General features: G+C 28.4%; 1 protein-coding gene across 3 annotated transcripts in view; it reads left to right on the top strand.

Annotated features, from left to right (window-relative positions):
- The first annotated feature begins 16,769 nt into the window (after positions 1 to 16,769).
- Positions 16,770 to 20,522, top strand: part of LOC143239486 (uncharacterized) — a 21,391-nt gene continuing 17,638 nt past the window's right edge. For 2 of the 3 annotated variants that reach the window (XM_076480589.1, XM_076480587.1), the window contains exon 1: positions 16,773 to 17,121. In XM_076480589.1, the coding sequence (XP_076336704.1) occupies positions 17,034 to 17,121 (88 nt within the window). In that variant the 5' untranslated portion in view covers positions 16,773 to 17,033. Of the gene's footprint in view, positions 17,122 to 20,522 lie in introns of all 3 variants that reach the window. The other variant, XM_076480588.1, reaches the window with a different exon arrangement.

Genomic DNA, 20,522 nt, shown 5'->3' with positions numbered 1-20,522 from the left:
AAATTGGAAAACAAAACAGTGTAAATGTTCATTTTTTTAAATTTCAGTTTCGGTTTGAACCGTTGTTTTTGTTTATTTCAAATCGAAACTGAAACCTAAAAGAAAAAATGTGGATGAAACCGAAGCTAAAACCTAAAAAATGAACTTTTAAACAGTTTTGCCTTTTAATTTCTTGATTACTGGTTTTCTTTGAAACCGAAACTGAAACCTAAAAGAAAAACCAATAATGAAGAAATTGAAAACAAAACAGTGTAAATGTTCATTTTTTTCAGTTTCGATTTGAACCGTTGTTTTTGTTTCTTTCAAATCGAAACTGAAACCTTAAAGAAAAAAATGTGGGTGAAACCAAAGCTAAAACCTAAAAAATGAACTTTTAAAGGGTTTTTTGTTTTAATTTCTTGATTACTGGTTTTCTTTCAAACCGAAACTGAAACCTAAAAGAAAACCATTAATCAAAAAATTGGAAGGCAAAACAGTGTAAATGTTTGTTTTTCTTGGTTTCAGTTTCGGTTTTAACCGTAGTTTTGTTTCTTTCAAATCAAAACTCAAACCTTAAAAGAAAAATTGTGGGTGAAACCGAAATTAAAACCTAAAAAATGAACTTTTATACGGTTTTACGTTTTAATTTCTTGATTACTGGTTTCTCTTTGAAACCGAAACTGAAACCTAAAAGAAAACCAATAATGAAGAAATCGGAGCGCAAAACAGTGTAAATGTTCATTTTTTTAATTTCAGTTTCGGTTTGAACCGTAATTATTGTTTATTTCAAATCGAAACTGAAACCTAGAAAGAAAAAGGGTGGATGAAACCAAATCTAAAATCTAAAAAATGAACTTTGAAACAGTTTTGCCTTTAAATTTCTTGATTACTGGTTTTTCTTTGAAACCGAAATCGAAACCTAAATGAAAAACCAATAATGAAGAAATCGGAGCGCAAAACAGTGTAAATGTTCATTTTTTGGGTTTCAGTTTCGGTTTGAACCGTAATTGTTCTTTATTTCAAATCGAAACTGAAACCTAAAAGAAAAAAAGTGTGGGTGAAACCAAAACTAAAACCTAAAAAAAATGAACTTTTAAAGGGTTTTGTTTTAATTTCTTGATTACTGGTTTTCTTTCAAACCGAAACTGAAACCTAAAAGAAAAACCAATAATGAAAAAATTGGAAAAGCAAAACAGTGTAAATGTTCATTTTTTTGGTTTCAGTTTCGGTTTGAACCGTAGTTTTGTTTCTTTCAAATCAAAACTCAAACCTTAAAAGAAAAATTGTGGATGAAACCGAAATTAAAACCTAAAAAATGAACTTTTAAACGGTTTTACGTTTTAATTTCTTGATTACTGGTTTTTCTTTGAAACCGAAACTGAAACCTAAAAGAAAAACCAATAATGAAGAAATCGGAGCGCAAAACAGTGTAAATGTTCATTTTTTGAGGTTTCAGTTTCGGTTTGAACCGTAATTGTTGTTTATTTCAAATCGAAACTGAAACCTAGAAAGAAAAAGGTGGATGAAACCGAATCTAAAATCTAAAAAATGAACTTTTAAACAGTTTTGCCTTTAAATTTCTTGATTACTGGTTTTCTTTGAAACCGAAATCGAAACCTAAATGAAAACCAATAATGAAGAAATTAAAAAACAAAACAGTGTAAATGTTCATTTTTTTTGGTTTCAGTTTCGGTTTGAACCGTAATTGTTCTTTATTTCAAATCGAAACTGAAACCTAAAAGAAAAAAAATTGGGATGAAACCAAACTAAAATTTAAAAAATGCTAAAATCTAAAAAAATCAACTTTTAAACAGTTTTGCCTTTTAATTTCTTGATTACTGGTTTTTCTTTCAAACCGAAACTGAAACGTAAAAGAAAAACCATTAATCAAAAAATTGGAAGGCAAAGCAGTGTAAATGTTTGTTTTTCTTGGTTTCAGTTTCGGTTTTTAACCGTAGTTTTTGTTTCTTTCAAATCCAATCTCAAGCCTTAAAAGAAAAATTGTGGGTGAAACCGAAATTAAAACCTAAAAAATGAACTTTTATACGGCGTTACGTTTTAATTTCTTGATTACTGATTTCTCTTTGAAACCGAAACTGAAACCTAAAAGAAAAACCAATAATGAAGAAATCGGAGCGCAAAACAGTGTAAATGTTCATTTTTTAGGTTTCAGTTTCGGTTTGAACCGTAATTATTGTTTATTTCAAATCGAAACTGAAACCTAGAAAGAAAAAGGGTGGATGAAACCCAATCTAAAATCTAAAAAAATCAACTTTTAAACAGTTTTGCCTTTAAATTTCTTGATTACTGGTTTTTCTTTGAAACCGAAATCGAAACCTAAATGAAAAATCAATAATGAAGAAATTAAAAAGCAAAACAGTGTGAATGTTCATTTTTTAGGTTTCAGTTTCGGTTTCAACCGAGGTTGTTTTTTATTTCAAATCGAAACTGAAACCTACAAAGAAAAGGTGTGGATGAAACCGAAACTAAAACCTAAAAAATGAACTTTTAAAGGGTTTAAGTTTTAATTTCTTGATTATTGGTTTTTCTTTGAAACTGAAACTGAAACCTAAAAGAAAAACCAATAATGAAGAAATTCAATAGCAAAACAGTGTAAATGTTCATTTTTTTAATTTCACTTTCGATTTGAACCGTTGTTTTTGTTTCTTTCAAAACGAAACTCAAAGCTACAAAGAAAAAGTGTGGATGAAACCGAAACTAAAATTTAAACAATGAACTTTTAAACACTTTTATTTTTTAATTTCTTGATTACTGGTTTTTCTTTGAAACCGAAATCGAAACCTAAATGAAAAACCAATAATGAAGAAATTAAAAAGCAAAACAGTGTGAATGTTCATCATTTTAAATTTCAGTTTCGATTTGAATCGTTGTTTTTGTTTCTTTCAAATCGAAACTGAAACCTTAAAGAAGAAATGTGGGTGAAACCAAAGCTAAAACCTAAAAAAAATGAACTTTTAAACAGTTTTGCCTTTAAATTTCTTGATTACTGGTTTTTCTTTGAAACCGAAATTGAAACCTAAAAGAAAACCAATAATGAAAAAATTGGAAAACAAAACAGTGTAAATGTTCATTTTTTGGTTTCAGTTTCGGTTTGAACCGTAATTGTTCTTTATTTCAAATCGAAACTGAAACCTTAAAAAAAAAAATGTGGGTGAAACCAAAGCTAAAACCTAAAAAAATGAACTTTTAAAGGGTTTTTTGTTTTAATTTCTTAATTACTGGTTTTTCTTTCAAACCGAAACTGAAACGTAAAAGAAAAACCATTAATCAAAAAATTGGAAGGCAAAGCAGTGTAAATGTTTGTTTTTCTTGGTTTCAGTTTCGGTTTTTAACCGTAGTTTTTGTTTCTTTCAAATCCAATTTCAAGCCTTAAAAGAAAAATTGTGGGTGAAACCGAAATTAAAACCTAAAAAAATGAACTTTTATACGGTGTTACGTTTTAATTTCTTGATTACTGATTTCTCTTTGAAACCGAAACTGAAACCTAAAAGAAAAACCAATAATGAAGAAATCGGAGCGCAAAACAGTGTAAATGTTCATTTTTTAGGTTTCAGTTTCGGTTTGAACCGTAATTATTGTTTATTTCAAATCGAAACTGAAACCTAGAAAGAAAAAGGTGGATGAAACCCAATCTAAAATCTAAAAAAATCAACTTTTAAACAGTTTTGCCTTTAAATTTCTTGATTACTGGTTTTTCTTTGAAACCGAAATTGAAACCTACAAGAAAAACCAATAATGAAAAAATTGGAAAACAAAACAGTGTAAATGTTCATTTTTTGGGTTTCAGTTTCGGTTTGAACCGTAATTGTTCTTTATTTCAAATCGAAACTGAAACCTTAAAGAAAAAATGTGGGTGAAACCAAAGCTAAAACCTAAAAAATGAACTTTTAAAGGTTTTTTGTTTTAATTTCTTGATTACTGGTTTTCTTTCAAACCGAAACTGAAACCTAAAAGAAAACCAATAATCAAAAAATTGGAAAAGCAAAACAGTGTAAATGTTTGTTTTTTTGGTTTCAGTTTCGGTTTGAACCGTAGTTTTGTTTCTTTCAAATCAAAACTCAAACCTTAAAAGAAAAATGTGGATGAAACCGAAATTAAAACCTAAAAAATGAACTTTTATACGGTTTTACGTTTTAATTTCTTGATTACTGGTTTTCTTTGAAACCGAAACTGAAACCTAAAAGAAAACCAATAATGAAGAAATTGGAGAGCAAAACAGTGTAAATGTTCATTTTTTTAGGTTTCAGTTTCGGTTTGAACCGTAATTATTGTTTATTTCAAATCGAAACTGAAACCTAGAAAGAAAAAGTGTGGATGAAACCGAAACTAAAATTTAAAAAATGAACTTTTAAACAGTTTTGCCTTTAAATTTCTTGATTACTGGTTTTTCTTTGAAACCGAAATCGAAACCTAAATGAAAAACCAATAATGAAGAAATTAAAAAGCAAAACAGTGTAAATGTTCATTTTTTTAAATTTCAGTTTCGGTTTGAACCGTTGTTTTCTTTATTTCAAATCGAAACTGAAACCTAAAAGAAAAATGATGGATGAAACCAAATCTAAAATCTAAAAAAATCAACTTTTAAACAGTTTTGCCTTTAAATTTCTTGATTACTGGTTTTTCTTTCAAACCGAAACTGAAACGTAAAAGAAAAACCATTAATCAAAAAATTGGAAGGCAAAGCAGTGTAAATGTTTGTTTTTCTTGGTGTCAGTTTCGGTTTTTAACCGTAGTTTTTGTTTCTTTCAAATCCAATCTCAAGCCTTAAAAGAAAAATTGTGGGTGAAACCGAAATTAAAACCTAAAAAAATGAACTTTTATACGGCGTTACGTTTTAATTTCTTGATTACTGATTTCTCTTTGAAACCGAAACTGAAACCTAAAAGAAAAACCAATAATGAAGAAATCGGAGCGCAAAACAGTGTAAATGTTCATTTTTTAGGTTTTAGTTTCGGTTTGAACCGTAATTATTGTTTATTTCAAATCGAAACTGAAACCTAGAAAGAAAAAGGGTGGATGAAACCCAATCTAAAATCTAAAAAAATCAACTTTTAAACAGTTTTGCCTTTAAATTTCTTGATTACTGGTTTTTCTTTGAAACCGAAATCGAAACCTAAATGAAAAATCAATAATGAAGAAATTAAAAAGCAAAACAGTGTGAATGTTCATTTTTTAGGTTTCAGTTTCGGTTTCAACCGAGGTTGTTTTTTATTTCAAATCGAAACTGAAACCTACAAAGAAAAGGTGTGGATGAAACCGAAACTAAAACCTAAAAAATGAACTTTTAAAGGGTTTAAGTTTTAATTTCTTGATTATTGGTTTTTCTTTGAAACTGAAACTGAAACCTAAAAGAAAAACCAATAATGAAGAAATTCAATAGCAAAACAGTGTAAATGTTCATTTTTTTAATTTCACTTTCGATTTGAACCGTTGTTTTTGTTTCTTTCAAAACGAAACTCAAAGCTACAAAGAAAAAGTGTGGATGAAACCGAAACTAAAATTTAAACAATGAACTTTTAAACACTTTTACCTTTTAATTTCTTGATTACTGGTTTTTCTTTGAAACCGAAATCGAAACCTAAATGAAAAACCAATAATGAAGAAATTAAAAAGCAAAACAGTGTGAATGTTCATCATTTTAAATTTCAGTTTCGATTTGAATCGTTGTTTTTGTTTCTTTCAAATCGAAACTGAAACCTTAAAGAAGAAATGTGGGTGAAACCAAAGCTAAAACCTAAAAAAATGAACTTTTAAACAGTTTTGCCTTTAAATTTCTTGATTACTGGTTTTTCTTTGAAACCGAAATTGAAACCTACAAGAAAAACCAATAATGAAAAAATTGGAAAACAAAACAGTGTAAATGTTCATTTTTTGGGTTTCAGTTTCGGTTTGAACCGTAATTGTTCTTTATTTCAAATCGAAACTGAAACCTTAAAGAAAAAATGTGGGTGAAACCAAAGCTAAAACCTAAAAAAATGAACTTTTAAAGGGATTTTTGTTTTAATTTCTTAATTACTGGTTTTTCTTTCAAACCGAAACTGAAACGTAAAAGAAAAACCATTAATCAAAAAATTGGAAGGCAAAGCAGTGTAAATGTTTGTTCTTCTTGGTTTCAGTTTCGGTTTTTAACCGTAGTTTTTGTTTCTTTCAAATCCAATTTCAAGCCTTAAAAGAAAAATTGTGGGTGAAACCGAAATTAAAACCTAAAAAATGAACTTTTATACGGTGTTACGTTTTAATTTCTTGATTACTGATTTCTCTTTGAAACCGAAACTGAAACCTAAAAGAAAAACCAATAATGAAGAAATCGGAGCGCAAAACAGTGTAAATGTTCATTTTTTAGGTTTCAGTTTCGGTTTGAACCGTAATTATTGTTTATTTCAAATCGAAACTGAAACCTAGAAAGAAAAAGGGTGGATGAAACCCAATCTAAAATCTAAAAAAATCAACTTTTAAACAGTTTTGCCTTTGAAATTTCTTGATTACTGGTTTTTCTTTGAAACCGAAACTGAAACCTAAAAGAAAAACCAATAATGAAAAAATTGGAAAACAAAACAGTGTAAATGTTCATTTTGGTTTCAGTTTCGGTTTGAACCGTTGTTTTTGTTTCTTTCAAATCGAAACTGAAACCTAAAAAGAAAAAAAAGTGGATGAAACCGAAACTAAAACCTAAAAAATGAACTTTTAAAGGTTTTTACGTTTTAATTTCTTGATTACTGGTTTTCTTTGAAACCGAAACTGAAACCTAAAAGAAAACCAATAATGAAGAAATTGGAAAAGCAAAACAGTGTAAATGTTCATTTTTTTGGTTTCAGTTTCGGTTTGAACCGTTGTTTTGTTTATTTCAAATCGAAACTGAAACCTAAAAAAAAAAGTGTGGATGAAACCGAAACTAAAACCTAAAAAATGAACTTTTAAAGGTTTTTACGTTTTAATTTCTTGAATACTGGTTTTTCTTTGCAACTGAAACCTAAAAGGAAAACCAATAATTAAGAAATTGGAGAGCAAAACAGTGTAAATGTTCATTTTTTTTATTTCAGTTTCGATTTGAACCGTTGTTTTGTTTCTTTCAAATCGAAACTGGAAACCTCAAAGAAAAACAGTTTGGATGAAACCGAAAAATGAAAAACCAAAAAACCTAAAAAATGAACTTTAAAATGAAAACCAACCAATGAAAAAATTAAAAAATGTTTTAAATGTTCATTGATTACTGGTTTTTCTTTCAAACCGAAACTGAAACGTAAAAGAAAAACCATTAATCAAAAAATTGGAAGGCAAAGCAGTGTAAATGTTTGTTTTTCTTGGTTTCAGTTTCGGTTTTTAACCGTAGTTTTTGTTTCTTTCAAATCCAATCTCAAGCCTTAAAAGAAAAATTGTGGGTGAAACCGAAATTAAAACCTAAAAAAATGAACTTTTATACGGTGTTACGTTTTAATTTCTTGATTACTGATTTCTCTTTGAAACCGAAACTGAAACCTAAAAGAAAAACCAATAATGAAGAAATCGGAGCGCAAAACAGTGTAAATGTTCATTTTTTAGGTTTCAGTTTCGGTTTGAACCGTAATTATTGTTTATTTCAAATCGAAACTGAAACCTAGAAAGAAAAAGGGTGGATGAAACCCAATCTAAAATCTAAAAAAATCAACTTTTAAACAGTTTTGCCTTTAAATTTCTTGATTACTGGTTTTTCTTTGAAACCGAAATCGAAACCTAAATGAAAAACCAATAATGAAGAAATTAAAAAGCAAAACAGTGTAAATGTTCATTTTTTGAGGTTTCAGTTTCGGTTTGAACCGTAATTGTTTTTTATTTCAAATCGAAACTGAAACCTACAAAGAAAAGGTGTGGATGAAACCGAAACTAAAACCTAAAAAATGAACTTTTAAAGGGTTTAAGTTTTAATTTCTTGATTATTGGTTTTTCTTTGAAACTGAAACTGAAACCTAAAAGAAAAACCAATAATGAAGAAATTCAATAGCAAAACAGTGTAAATGTTCATTTTTTTAATTTCACTTTCGATTTGAACCGTTGTTTTTGTTTCTTTCAAAACGAAACTCAAAGCTACAAAGAAAAAGTGTGGATGAAACCGAAACTAAAATTTAAACAATGAACTTTTAAACACTTTTACCTTTTAATTTCTTGATTACTGGTTTTTCTTTGAAACCGAAATCGAAACCTAAATGAAAAACCAATAATGAAGAAATTAAAAAGCAAAACAGTGTGAATGTTCATCATTTTAAATTTCAGTTTCGATTTGAATCGTTGTTTTTGTTTCTTTCAAATCGAAACTGAAACCTAAAAGAAGAAATGTGGGTGAAACCAAAGCTAAAACCTAAAAAAATGAACTTTTAAACAGTTTTGCCTTTAAATTTCTTGATTACTGGTTTTTCTTTGAAACCGAAATTGAAACCTACAAGAAAAACCAATAATGAAAAAATTGGAAAACAAAACAGTGTAAATGTTCATTTTTTGGGTTTCAGTTTCGGTTTGAACCGTAATTGTTCTTTATTTCAAATCGAAACTGAAACCTTAAAGAAAAAATGTGGGTGAAACCAAAGCTAAAACCTAAAAAAATGAACTTTTAAAGGGATTTTTGTTTTAATTTCTTAATTACTGGTTTTTCTTTCAAACCGAAACTGAAACGTAAAAGAAAAACCATTAATCAAAAAATTGGAAGGCAAAGCAGTGTAAATGTTTGTTCTTCTTGGTTTCAGTTTCGGTTTTTAACCGTAGTTTTTGTTTCTTTCAAATCCAATCTCAAGCCTTAAAAGAAAAATTGTGGGTGAAACCGAAATTAAAACCTAAAAAAATGAACTTTTATACGGTGTTACGTTTTAATTTCTTGATTACTGATTTCTCTTTGAAACCGAAACTGAAACCTAAAAGAAAAACCAATAATGAAGAAATCGGAGCGCAAAACAGTGTAAATGTTCATTTTTTAGGTTTCAGTTTCGGTTTGAACCGTAATTATTGTTTATTTCAAATCGAAACTGAAACCTAGAAAGAAAAAGGGTGGATGAAACCCAATCTAAAATCTAAAAAAATCAACTTTTAAACAGTTTTGCCTTTAAATTTCTTGATTACTGGTTTTTCTTTGAAACCGAAATCGAAACCTAAATGAAAAACCAATAATGAAGAAATCGGAGCGCAAAACAGTGTAAATGTTCATTTTTTGGGTTTCAGTTTCGGTTTGAACCGTAATTGTTCTTTATTTCAAATCGAAACTGAAACCTAAAATGAAAAAATGTGGGTGAAACTGAAACTAAAACCTAAAAAAAATAAAAAAAACAGTGTAAATGTGTGGGTGAAACCGAAACTAAAACCTAAAAATATGAACTTTTAAACGGTTTTACGTTTTAATTTCTTGATTACTGGTTTTTCTTTCAAACCGAAACTGAAACCTAAAAGAAAAACCAATAATTAAGAAATTGGAAAAGCAAAACAGTCTAATTGTTCATTTTTTTAATTTCACTTTCGATTTGAACCGTTGTTTTTGTTTCTTTCAAATCTAAACTGAAACCTAAAAAGAAAAGTGTGGATGAAACGGAATTTAAAATTTAAAAAAATGAACTTTTAAAGGTTTTTACGTTTTAATTTCTTGAATACTGGTTTTTCTTTGCAACTGAAACCTAAAAGAAAAACCAATAATGTAGAAATTGGAAAGCAAAACAGTGTAAATGTTCATTTTTTTGATTTCAGTTTCGGTTTGAACCGTAGTTGTTGTTTATTTCAAATCGAAACTCAAACCTAAAAAAAAAAAGTGTGGATGAAACCGAAACTAAAACCTAAAAAATGAACTTTTAAACAGTTTTGTTTTTAATTTTTGATTACTGGTTTTCTTTGAAACCGAAACTGAAACCTAAAAGGAAAACCAATAATTAAGAAATTGGAGAGCAAAACAGTGTAAATGTTCATTTTTTTTATTTCAGTTTCGATTTGAACCGTTGTTTTTGTTTCTTTCAAATCGAAACTGAAACCTCAAAGAAAAAGATTTCTTGTGGGTGAAACTAAAGCTAAAACCTAAAAAAAATGAACTTTTAAAGGGTTTTTCGTTTTAATTTCTTAATTACTGGTTTTTCTTTCAAACCGAAACTGAAACGTAAAAGAAAAACCATTAATCAAAAAATTGGAAGGCAAAGCAGTGTAAATGTTTGTTTTTCTTGGTTTCAGTTTCGGTTTTTAACCGTAGTTTTTGTTTCTTTCAAATCCAATCTCAAGCCTTAAAAGAAAAATTGTGGGTGAAACCGAAATTAAAACCTAAAAAAATGAACTTTTATACGGTGTTACGTTTTAATTTCTTGATTACTGATTTCTCTTTGAAACCGAAACTGAAACCTAAAAGAAAAACCAATAATGAAGAAATCGGAGCGCAAAACAGTGTAAATGTTCATTTTTTAGGTTTCAGTTTCGGTTTGAACCGTAATTATTGTTTATTTCAAATCGAAACTGAAACCTAGAAAGAAAAAGGGTGGATGAAACCCAATCTAAAATCTAAAAAAATCAACTTTTAAACAGTTTTGCCTTTAAATTTCTTGATTACTGGTTTTTCTTTGAAACCGAAATCGAAACCTAAATGAAAAACCAATAATGAAGAAATTAAAAAACAAAACAGTGTGAATGTTCATTTTTTTTTAGGTTTCAGTTTCGGTTTGAACCGAGGTTGTTTTTTATTTCAAATCGAAACTGAAACCTACAAAGAAAAGGTGTGGATGAAACCGAAACTAAAACCTAAAAAAATGAACTTTTAAAGGGTTTAAGTTTTAATTTCTTGATTATTGGTTTTTCTTTGAAACTGAAACTGAAACCTAAAAGAAAAACCAATAATGAAGAAATTCAATAGCAAAACAGTGTAAATGTTCATTTTTTTAATTTCACTTTCGATTTGAACCGTTGTTTTTGTTTCTTTCAAAACGAAACTCAAAGCTACAAAGAAAAAGTGTGGATGAAACCGAAACTAAAATTTAAACAATGAACTTTTAAACACTTTTATTTTTTAATTTCTTGATTACTGGTTTTTCTTTGAAACCGAAATCGAAACCTAAATGAAAAACCAATAATGAAGAAATTAAAAAGCAAAACAGTGTGAATGTTCATCATTTTAAATTTCAGTTTCGATTTGAATCGTTGTTTTTGTTTCTTTCAAATCGAAACTGAAACCTTAAAGAAGAAATGTGGGTGAAACCAAAGCTAAAACCTAAAAAAATGAACTTTTAAACAGTTTTGCCTTTAAATTTCTTGATTACTGGTTTTTCTTTGAAACCGAAATTGAAACCTAAAAGAAAAACCAATAATGAAAAAATTGGAAAACAAAACAGTGTAAATGTTCATTTTTTGGGTTTCAGTTTCGGTTTGAACCGTAATTGTTCTTTATTTCAAATCGAAACTGAAACCTTAAAGAAAAAATGTGGGTGAAACCAAAGCTAAAACCTAAAAAAATGAACTTTTAAAGGGATTTTTGTTTTAATTTCTTAATTACTGGTTTTTCTTTCAAACCGAAACTGAAACGTAAAAGAAAAACCATTAATCAAAAAATTGGAAGGCAAAGCAGTGTAAATGTTTGTTTTCTTGGTTTCAGTTTCGGTTTTTAACCGTAGTTTTTGTTTCTTTCAAATCCAATTTCAAGCCTTAAAAGAAAAATTGTGGATGAAACCGAAATTAAAACCTAAAAAATGAACTTTTATACGGTGTTACGTTTTAATTTCTTGAGTACTGATTTCTCTTTGAAACCGAAACTGAAACCTAAAAGAAAACCAATAATGAAGAAATCGGAGCGCAAAACAGTGTAAATGTTCATTTTTTTGAGTTTCAGTTTCGGTTTGAACCGTAATTGTTCTTTATTTCAAATCGAAACTGAAACCTAAAATGAAAAAATGTGGGTGAAACTGAAACTAAAACCTAAAAATAAAAAAAAAATAAAAGTGTGGATGAAACCGAAACTTAAAAAAATATGAACTTTTAGACGGTTTTACGTTTTAATTTCTTGATTACTGGTTTTTCTTTCAAACCGAAACTGAAACCTAAAAGAAAAACAAATAATTATGAAATTGGAAAAGCAAAACAGTCTAATTGTTCATTTTTTAATTTCACTTTCGATTTGAACCGTTGTTTTTGTTTCTTTCAAATCTAAACTGAAACCTAAAAAGAAAAGTGTGGATGAAACGGAATTTAAAATTTAAAAAAATGAACTTTTAAAGGTTTTTACGTTTTAATTTCTTGAATACTGGTTTTTCTTTGCAACTGAAACGTAAAAAAAAAACCAATAATGTAGAAATTGGAAAGCAAAACAGTGTAAATGTTCATTTTTTGGATTTCAGTTTCGGTTTGAACCGTAGTTGTTGTTTATTTCAAATCGAAACTCAAACCTAAAAAAAAAAAAGTGGATGAAACCGAAGCTAAAACCTAAAAAATGAACTTTTAAAGGGTTTTGTTTTAATTTCTTGATTACTGGTTTTCTTTGAAACCGAAACTGAAACCTAAAAGAAAACCAATAATTAAGAAATTGGAGAGCAAAACAGTGTAAATGTTCATTTTTTTTATTTCACTTTCGATTTGAACCGTTGTTTTTGTTTCTTTCAAAACGAAACTCAAAGCCTCAAAGAAAAAGTGTGGGTGAAACTAAAGCTAAAACCTAAAAAAATGAACTTTTAAAGGGTTTTTTGTTTTAATTTCTTAATTACTGGTTTTTCTTTCAAACCGAAACTGAAACGTAAAAGAAAAACCATTAATCAAAAAATTGGAAGGCAAAGCAGTGTAAATGTTTGTTTTTCTTGGTTTCAGTTTCGGTTTTTAACCGTAGTTTTTGTTTCTTTCAAATCCAATCTCAAGCCTTAAAAGAAAAATTGTGGGTGAAACCGAAATTAAAACCTAAAAAAATGAACTTTTATACGGTGTTACGTTTTAATTTCTTGATTACTGGTTTCTCTTTGAAACCGAAACTGGAACCTAAAAGAAAAACCAATAATGAAGAAATCGGAGCGCAAAACAGTGTAAATGTTCATTTTTTAGGTTTCAGTTTCGGTTTGAACCGTAATTATTGTTTATTTCAAATCGAAACTGAAACCTAGAAAGAAAAAGGGTGGATGAAACCCAATCTAAAATCTAAAAAAATCAACTTTTAAACAGTTTTGCCTTTAAATTTCTTGATTACTGGTTTTTCTTTGAAACCGAAATTGAAACCTACAAGAAAAACCAATAATGAAAAAATTGGAAAACAAAACAGTGTAAATGTTCATTTTTTGGGTTTCAGTTTCGGTTTGAACCGTAATTGTTCTTTATTTCAAATCGAAACTGAAACCTAAAATGAAAAAGTGTGGGTGAAACTGAAACTAAAACCTAAAAATAAAAAGTGTGGGTGAAACCGAAACTAAAACCTAAAAATATGAACTTTTAGAGGGTTTTACGTTTTAATTTCTTGATTACTGGTTTTTCTTTCAAACCGAAACTGAAACCTAAAAGAAAAACAAATAATTATGAAATTGGAAAAGCAAAACAGTCTAATTGTTCATTTTTTAATTTCACTTTCGATTTGAACCGTTGTTTTTGTTTCTTTCAAATCTAAACTGAAACCTAAAAAGAAAAGTGTGGATGAAACGGAATTTAAAATTTAAAAAAATGAACTTTTAAAGGTTTTTACGTTTTAATTTCTTGAATACTGGTTTTTCTTTGCAACTGAAACGTAAAAGAAAAACCAATAATGTAGAAATTGGAAAGCAAAACAGTGTAAATGTTCATTTTTTGAATTTCAGTTTCGGTTTGAACCGTAGTTGTTGTTTATTTCAAATCGAAACTCAAACCTAAAAAAATGTGGGTGAAATCGAAGCTAAAACCTAAAAAAATGAACTTTTAAAGGGTTTTACGTTTTAATTTCTTGATTACTGGTTTTTCTTTGCAACTGAAACCTAAAAGGAAAACCAATAATTAAGAAATTGGAGAGCAAAACAGTGTAAATGTTCATTTTTTTTATTTCAGTTTCGATTTGAACCGTTGTTTTTGTTTCTTTCAAATCGAAACTGAAACCTACAAAGAAAAAGTGTGGATGAAACCGAAACTAAAACCTAAAAAAGATGAACTTTTAAACAGTTTTACCTTTTAATTTTTTTGCTTAGTGGTTTTTTTTTCAAACCAAAACTGAAACCTAAAAGAAAAACCAATAATCAAAAATTGGAAGCCAAGCAGTGTAAATGTTTGGTTTTTTTTGTTTCAGTTTCGATTTGAACCGTAGATTTCTTTCTTTCAAATCCAATCTCAAGCCTTAAAAGAAAAAGTGTGATGAAACCGAAACTAAAATTTAAACAATGAACTTTTAAACACTTTTACCTTTTAATTTCTTGATTACTGGTTTTTCTTTGAAACCGTAACTGAAACCTAAAAGAAAAACCAATAATGAAGAAATCGGAGCGCAAAACAGTGTAAATGTTCATTTTTTAGGTTTCAGTTTCGGTTTGAACCGTAGTTTTTGTTTATTTCAAATCGAAACTGAAACCTAAAAACTAAAGTGTGGGTGAACCCGAACTAAACCCTAAAGAAATTAACTTTTAAAGGATTTAAGTTTTATATTCTTGATTCCTGGTTTTTCTTTGATACCGAAATTGAAACCTAAAAGAAAAACCAATAATTAAGAAATTAAAAAGCAAAACAGTGTAAATGTTCATTTTTTTAAATTTCAATTTCGATTTGAACCGCAATTGTTGTTTATTTCAAATCGAAACTGAAACCTAAAATGAAAAATTGTGGGTGAAACTGAAACTAAAACCTAAAAATAAAAAGTGTGGATGAAACCGAAACTAAAACCTAAAAAAATGAAGTTTTAGAGGGTTTTACGTTTTAATTTCTTGATCACTGGTTTTTCTTTTAAACCGAAACTGAAACTTAAAAGAAAAACCAATAATGAAGAAATTGGAAAGCAAAACAGGGAAAATATTCATTTTTTAAGTTTCAGTTTCGGTTTAAAATGTAGTTTTTGTTTCTTTCAAATCGAAATTAAATCCTAAAAGAAAAAAGTGTGGGTGAAACCGAAACTAAAACCTACAAAAATGAACTATTAAAGGGTTTAAGTTTTAATTTATTGATTATTGGTTTTTCTTTATAACCGAAACTGAAACCTAAAAGAAAAACCAATTATGAAAAAATTAAAAAGCAAAACATTGAACATGTTCAATTTTCAAATTTCAGTTTCGATTTGAACCGTTGTTTTTGTTTCTTTCAAATCGAAACTGAATCTAAAAAGAAAAAGTGTGGGGGAACCCGAACTAAAACCTAAAAAAATGAACTTTTAAAGGGTTTAGGTTTTATATTCTTTATTCTTGGTTTTTCTTTGAAACCTAAAAGAAAAACCAATAATTAAGAAATTGGAAAAGCAAAACAGTCTAAATGTTCATTTTTTAATTTCAGTTTCGATTTGAACCGTTGTTTTTGTTTCTTTCAAATCTAAACTGAAACCTTAAAAGAAAAAATGTGGGTGAAACCAAAGCTAAAACCTAAAAAATTAACTTTTAAAGGGTTTTACGTTTTAATTTTTTGATTACTCGTTTTTCTTTGAAACCGAAACTGAAACCTAAAAGAAAAACCAATAATGAAGAAATCGGAGCGCAAAACAGTGTAAATGTTCATTTTTTAATTTTCAGTTTCCGTTTGAACCGTAGTTTTTGTTTATTTCAAATCGAAACTGAAACCTAAAAACTAAACTGTGGGTGAACCCGATCTAAAACCTAAAAAAAAATGAATTATTAAAGGGTTTAATTTTATATTGTTGATTCTTGGTTTTTCTTTGAAACCGAAATTGAAACTAAAAGAAAAACCAATAATTAAGAAATTAAAAAGCAAAACAGTGTAAATGTTCATCTTTTTAAATTTCAGTTTCGATTTTAACCGTTGTTTTTGTTTCTTTCAAATCGAAACTGAAACCTACAAAGTTAAAGTGTTAATGAAACCGAAACTAAAACTTAAAAAAATGAACTTTTAAATAGTTTTACGTTTTAATATTTTTGATTACTGGTGTTTCTTTGAAACCGAAACTGAAATTTAAAAGAAAAACCAATAATCAAAAAATTGGAAGGCAAAACAGTGTAAATGTTTGTTTGTTTTTTTTGTTTCAATTTCGGTTTGAACCGTAGTTTTTGTTTCTTTCAAATCGAATCTCAAGCCTAAAAAGAAAAAGTGTTGCTGAAACCGAAACTAAAACCTAAAAAAAATAAACTCGTATCGGGTTTACGTTTTAATGTCTTGATTAATAGTTTTTCTTTGAAACCCAAACTGAAGCCTAATAGAAAAATTAATAATGACGAAATTGGAGCGTAAAACAGTGTAAATGTTCATTTTTTTAGGTTTCAGTTTCGGTTTAAAATGTAGTTTTTGTTTCTTTCAAATGGAAATTGAAACCTAAAAAGAAAAAGTGTGGGTGAAACCGAAACTAAAACCTAAAAAAATGAACTTTTAAAGTGTTTTTCGTTTTAAATTCTTGAATACTGGATTTTCTTTTAGGTTTCAGTTTCGGTTTCAAAAAAAAACAAGTTATCAAGAAATTAAAACGAAAAACACATTAAAAGTTCATTCTTTTAGGTTGTTGTTTTGGTTTCACTAACACTTTTCCTTTTTAGGTTTCAGTTTCGGTTTGAAAGAAACAAAAACTACGGTTCAGACCGAAACTGAAACCTAAAAAAATGAACATTTACACTGTTTTGCTTTCCAATTTCTTAATTCTTTTTCGGTTTCACCTTTTTGATAAATCTTATTTTAATTATTATTATACATCGACACTAGATGGCAGTACAATCACGTGACATAGGACAGTTGAGCCTAAGGTAATTGATATTAATCAGGAAAACGTGCTTAAAGTTTGTTTAGTGTTTGTTAAAGCTATTGTATTAGTTATTTTACTATATTATTATCAGATGTAGTTTTATTTCAAGAAGTTCTTTACTACGAACGCGATTTTCTTTAATTGTTTACTGAAGTATCCGAACTTTGAAAATTAATATTTTGATACATTGTTGTACTAAGCTAGATTAGTAATCTTACGAAGCCTAATTTACATTATGACAGAGTGTGACATTAGAAGTATGGCAGACTCAGCAGCTGCACAGGAAAATGCAGTACCTATTCCGCCTGGTAGAGTTGAACAGGGTATGTTGTATCATAACACCTTTATTTATTTTGATTTACAAAAATTATTGTGGATCTCTAAATAACTATTCAGGTATATGAAACTTAATTTTAGCTTAAGAACCTAAAGTAAAAAATGAGTCTGAGAGTAAATTATTAACTATTGGTATGCAAGAAAAGACATTCCTTTGATAGTTTACAGAATTTCCCCAGTAACATATCGATTTTTAAAGGCGCATCCATTTCTAGTATAGTTGATAACTCAGTATTTTACCTTTGTTATAAACAAGTGTAACTGTAATGACATTGTGATCAAGAATGGTACTATCTTTTGAGTTATTTATGCATCTTGATATCTTTCTGAGGAAGTTCTCCACAAGTACCATTTCTTTTAATATGTTTAACAAAGTTTTGAAAATTGAGTCTGTCAATGATATTTAGTTTCATTAAGAAATATTACTGATAGGCCTTTCGATTGTGAAGTTAAAACTTTCGGAACATGGGACAAACCTGTTGTTTAAACACTCTGACACGTCTGTCTGTCTTGAAATTTTTTATGTTACAAGTGTAAAGTTATCCATTAGATATATTAAGAGTATTCAGTAACATCAATAAATAACACTGTATAGTGTATGTAATAAATGATCAGTGGTTACTCACTGATACTGAATACCAGAACTTGTTTTTGATGAGGTACATCTGTGCTAATGTTTCATTTTTATATTAACACTAATTCTTTGTTTCCTTTCTCAAAAACAGGTCTATTTCACACAGCTGAGTACCTTTTTCATTTTTTGAGAATTTGTATTTAATAAAGACAGTAATTTGCAGTTAACTATATATAAGACTTTTGAATGGGGCACTTGTAAACTTCAGCTCATCTTATGGAAACTTAAGTCATAAATTTGAATGTTTTACTTCAGTAAAGCTCTCTTAGATTATCATTTCAGTTACATGAGGGAAACGTAAGTTTACAGAGATATTTAGGTTCCCTCGTCAAACATATTAGTTGCAATTGAATGAACTACATACTAGAGTACCCAAACTATTGTAACCTAAGCTGTTGTACTTTGTCTAGACATGATTTAGTTTAGATGATATACAAAATGCATAGATGATATGGTCTTACAGTCATGGCACTTTTCAAATATCAGACAAAGGTACACAATAATATTTTTGTGCTAACATTTGTATTAGCTATGTATTGTCAAATTAATACCTTTGTGTACTATATTGCAAAGCTCTATTCTGGTATTAACACCAGATTAAATGATTAACATAAATTATCTGTCAAACTTGCTGACCACACCACGATCAGAAACTTCTGTGGTTTCCGTATAATGACTATTATTTTTCACAACATACAGAGTACCAAACTTGTCTCTATCTTCATATAAGATATATTAATTATGTCAGTCAAACCTATCCCTCCCACCCATTTGAGGTGTTGTGTATGAACCTGGTAGATGATGTGTGCCTTGTATCCATTCCTTTAGACCTTCGTACACTTTCAATCAGTATTTTCATATGTAGCAAAGGAAGAAGTGAAAATTACAATTTTAGTATTTTCTTTCTTTGTAGGGTTGTTAACAATGCTATAAATTGACCATGACTTGTGGTCATAATGCATACATTATATATTTATTCGTAATTGGAGAAAAAATGTTATAAAGTGCCATTAAGCACATTTTTAAAGTTAGACAAATGTGACAGTTCTTTTTTGTCAGAAACGGACTGTTAAATTTAAACATCTTTAAACTTTATTAAATTAAACCAGAGTTTATCTTTGAACTATAATAGTTTCCGTAATTAAATATATTGCTAAATATATAATTTATTGTACCTATCAAAATTTAATGACTTGCACAGTAATTTTATGCAAGTATTATTTATTGTTATTAATTAAATTCTTTTTTAATGTAAGATAAAAATACAATGTTGGTATCCTAATATTTCAGTATTTAGTCATAATGATACTAGAATCCAAAATTATCTTGTGTAGTCATTATATTCAGTAAATATAGTAAATAAATTTACTGACACTAGTTTAAGTGAGGCCTCAATGTAAGTTGATTGTTTTATTGAACTATTAAGAAAAGTCATGTATGTATTGGTGAAATTGTTAGTTCTTAATTATTACTCTTTCATTGGTTTCATTTGTGATCATATAATTTGTAAATTATTAAACAGATTTTTAAAGGATAATCACTAATTTTAAATTATATAACTTTTATTATTCAGTTGAGTATCTGAGAGTTTAAATACATATTTATAACTAAATTTTAAGAAAGAGCACTTCCCGAGTGGACTAGCAACTGATTTGTACTAAGCTTAGACAGATACAAGTGCCAGATATTACTAGCTATATTACTGTATCATACAGTAAAAATTATATTTACAACAGTAACTCATTGAAAGCTGACAAAAAAACTAAAAGTGATTTTTGAAGAGTTTGCCAATTTGTAAACATTTTAGAGGAGCAACATATTTTGTGGCGACAGGTCAATGGATAACTAGCATGTACTTTTGAAAATGTATTTGAGGATTGGGAGATTGCTTTCTTCTGATACTTCCCTTCTGAGTGAAAAAAAAAAAATGGTCAGAAACTAAAATAGCTTGGATAAGAGCCCTTACTGAGTTGACACAGGGTAAGGTTTGTTCTGTAAGACTTAGCATGAATGGCAGACTTACCTTTTTACTTACATTATGGTTCAATTCTTGTAAACCGTATTCTCTATAGAGAAAGACACAAAGTTACGGAGTAGTAACATTGTATGATATGTGGACTGATAGCAACTGTTTGTTTTTCAACAGAACTTAAACTTGGTGATTTGAAAAAGACTGCAACTTGGCTAATTTTGAGCCTAATCTTTGATCACCAGTGAACTCACTTTTTGACTCAGACTCAAAATATTTTGCATACATTGGTTTTGAGAAAAAGTACTGGTGAAATAAAAAAGATCATATACCCATATCTTATTTCTAATGACTTGTACTATAAATGTACGTTTCTGAAAAATACATTTTTGTTATGATGAACAGAACAATGTTGTCATGCTTTCAAGTAAAATTCTTATAAAAATTATTGCATTAACATCACTGTTAATAACACAGTGGTGTTATCTATGTAGGATTATAATCCACTTGATATCAGTTAATGTTGGCTAAACACCTATAATGCAAGAAAACATTTTAATTAAAATGAGGGGCAGGATATTAGTAGAAGTCTGAATATGTTGTATTGAGAGTGTAGATATGGTCTTTATTGTTTAAGTTATTTTGTAAAAGAACAGAACAATATGCTGGTAAACGTGTTTGTAGATGTGTATTTGTTTTTATTGAACTTTAGATTGTTCAGTTTCAAAGATCATATTTGAGGTGTGATTTGTAGTAATTTGTTGAAGCTAAATTGGCACAACTCC

This window comes from Tachypleus tridentatus, chromosome 13 (genome assembly GCF_004210375.1).
Source record: "Tachypleus tridentatus isolate NWPU-2018 chromosome 13, ASM421037v1, whole genome shotgun sequence".
Classification (NCBI taxonomy): Eukaryota; Metazoa; Arthropoda; class Merostomata; order Xiphosura; family Limulidae; genus Tachypleus; species Tachypleus tridentatus.
The sequence above is the reverse complement of the archived record's forward strand: the minus strand, read 5'-3'. Positions and strand labels throughout refer to the sequence as shown.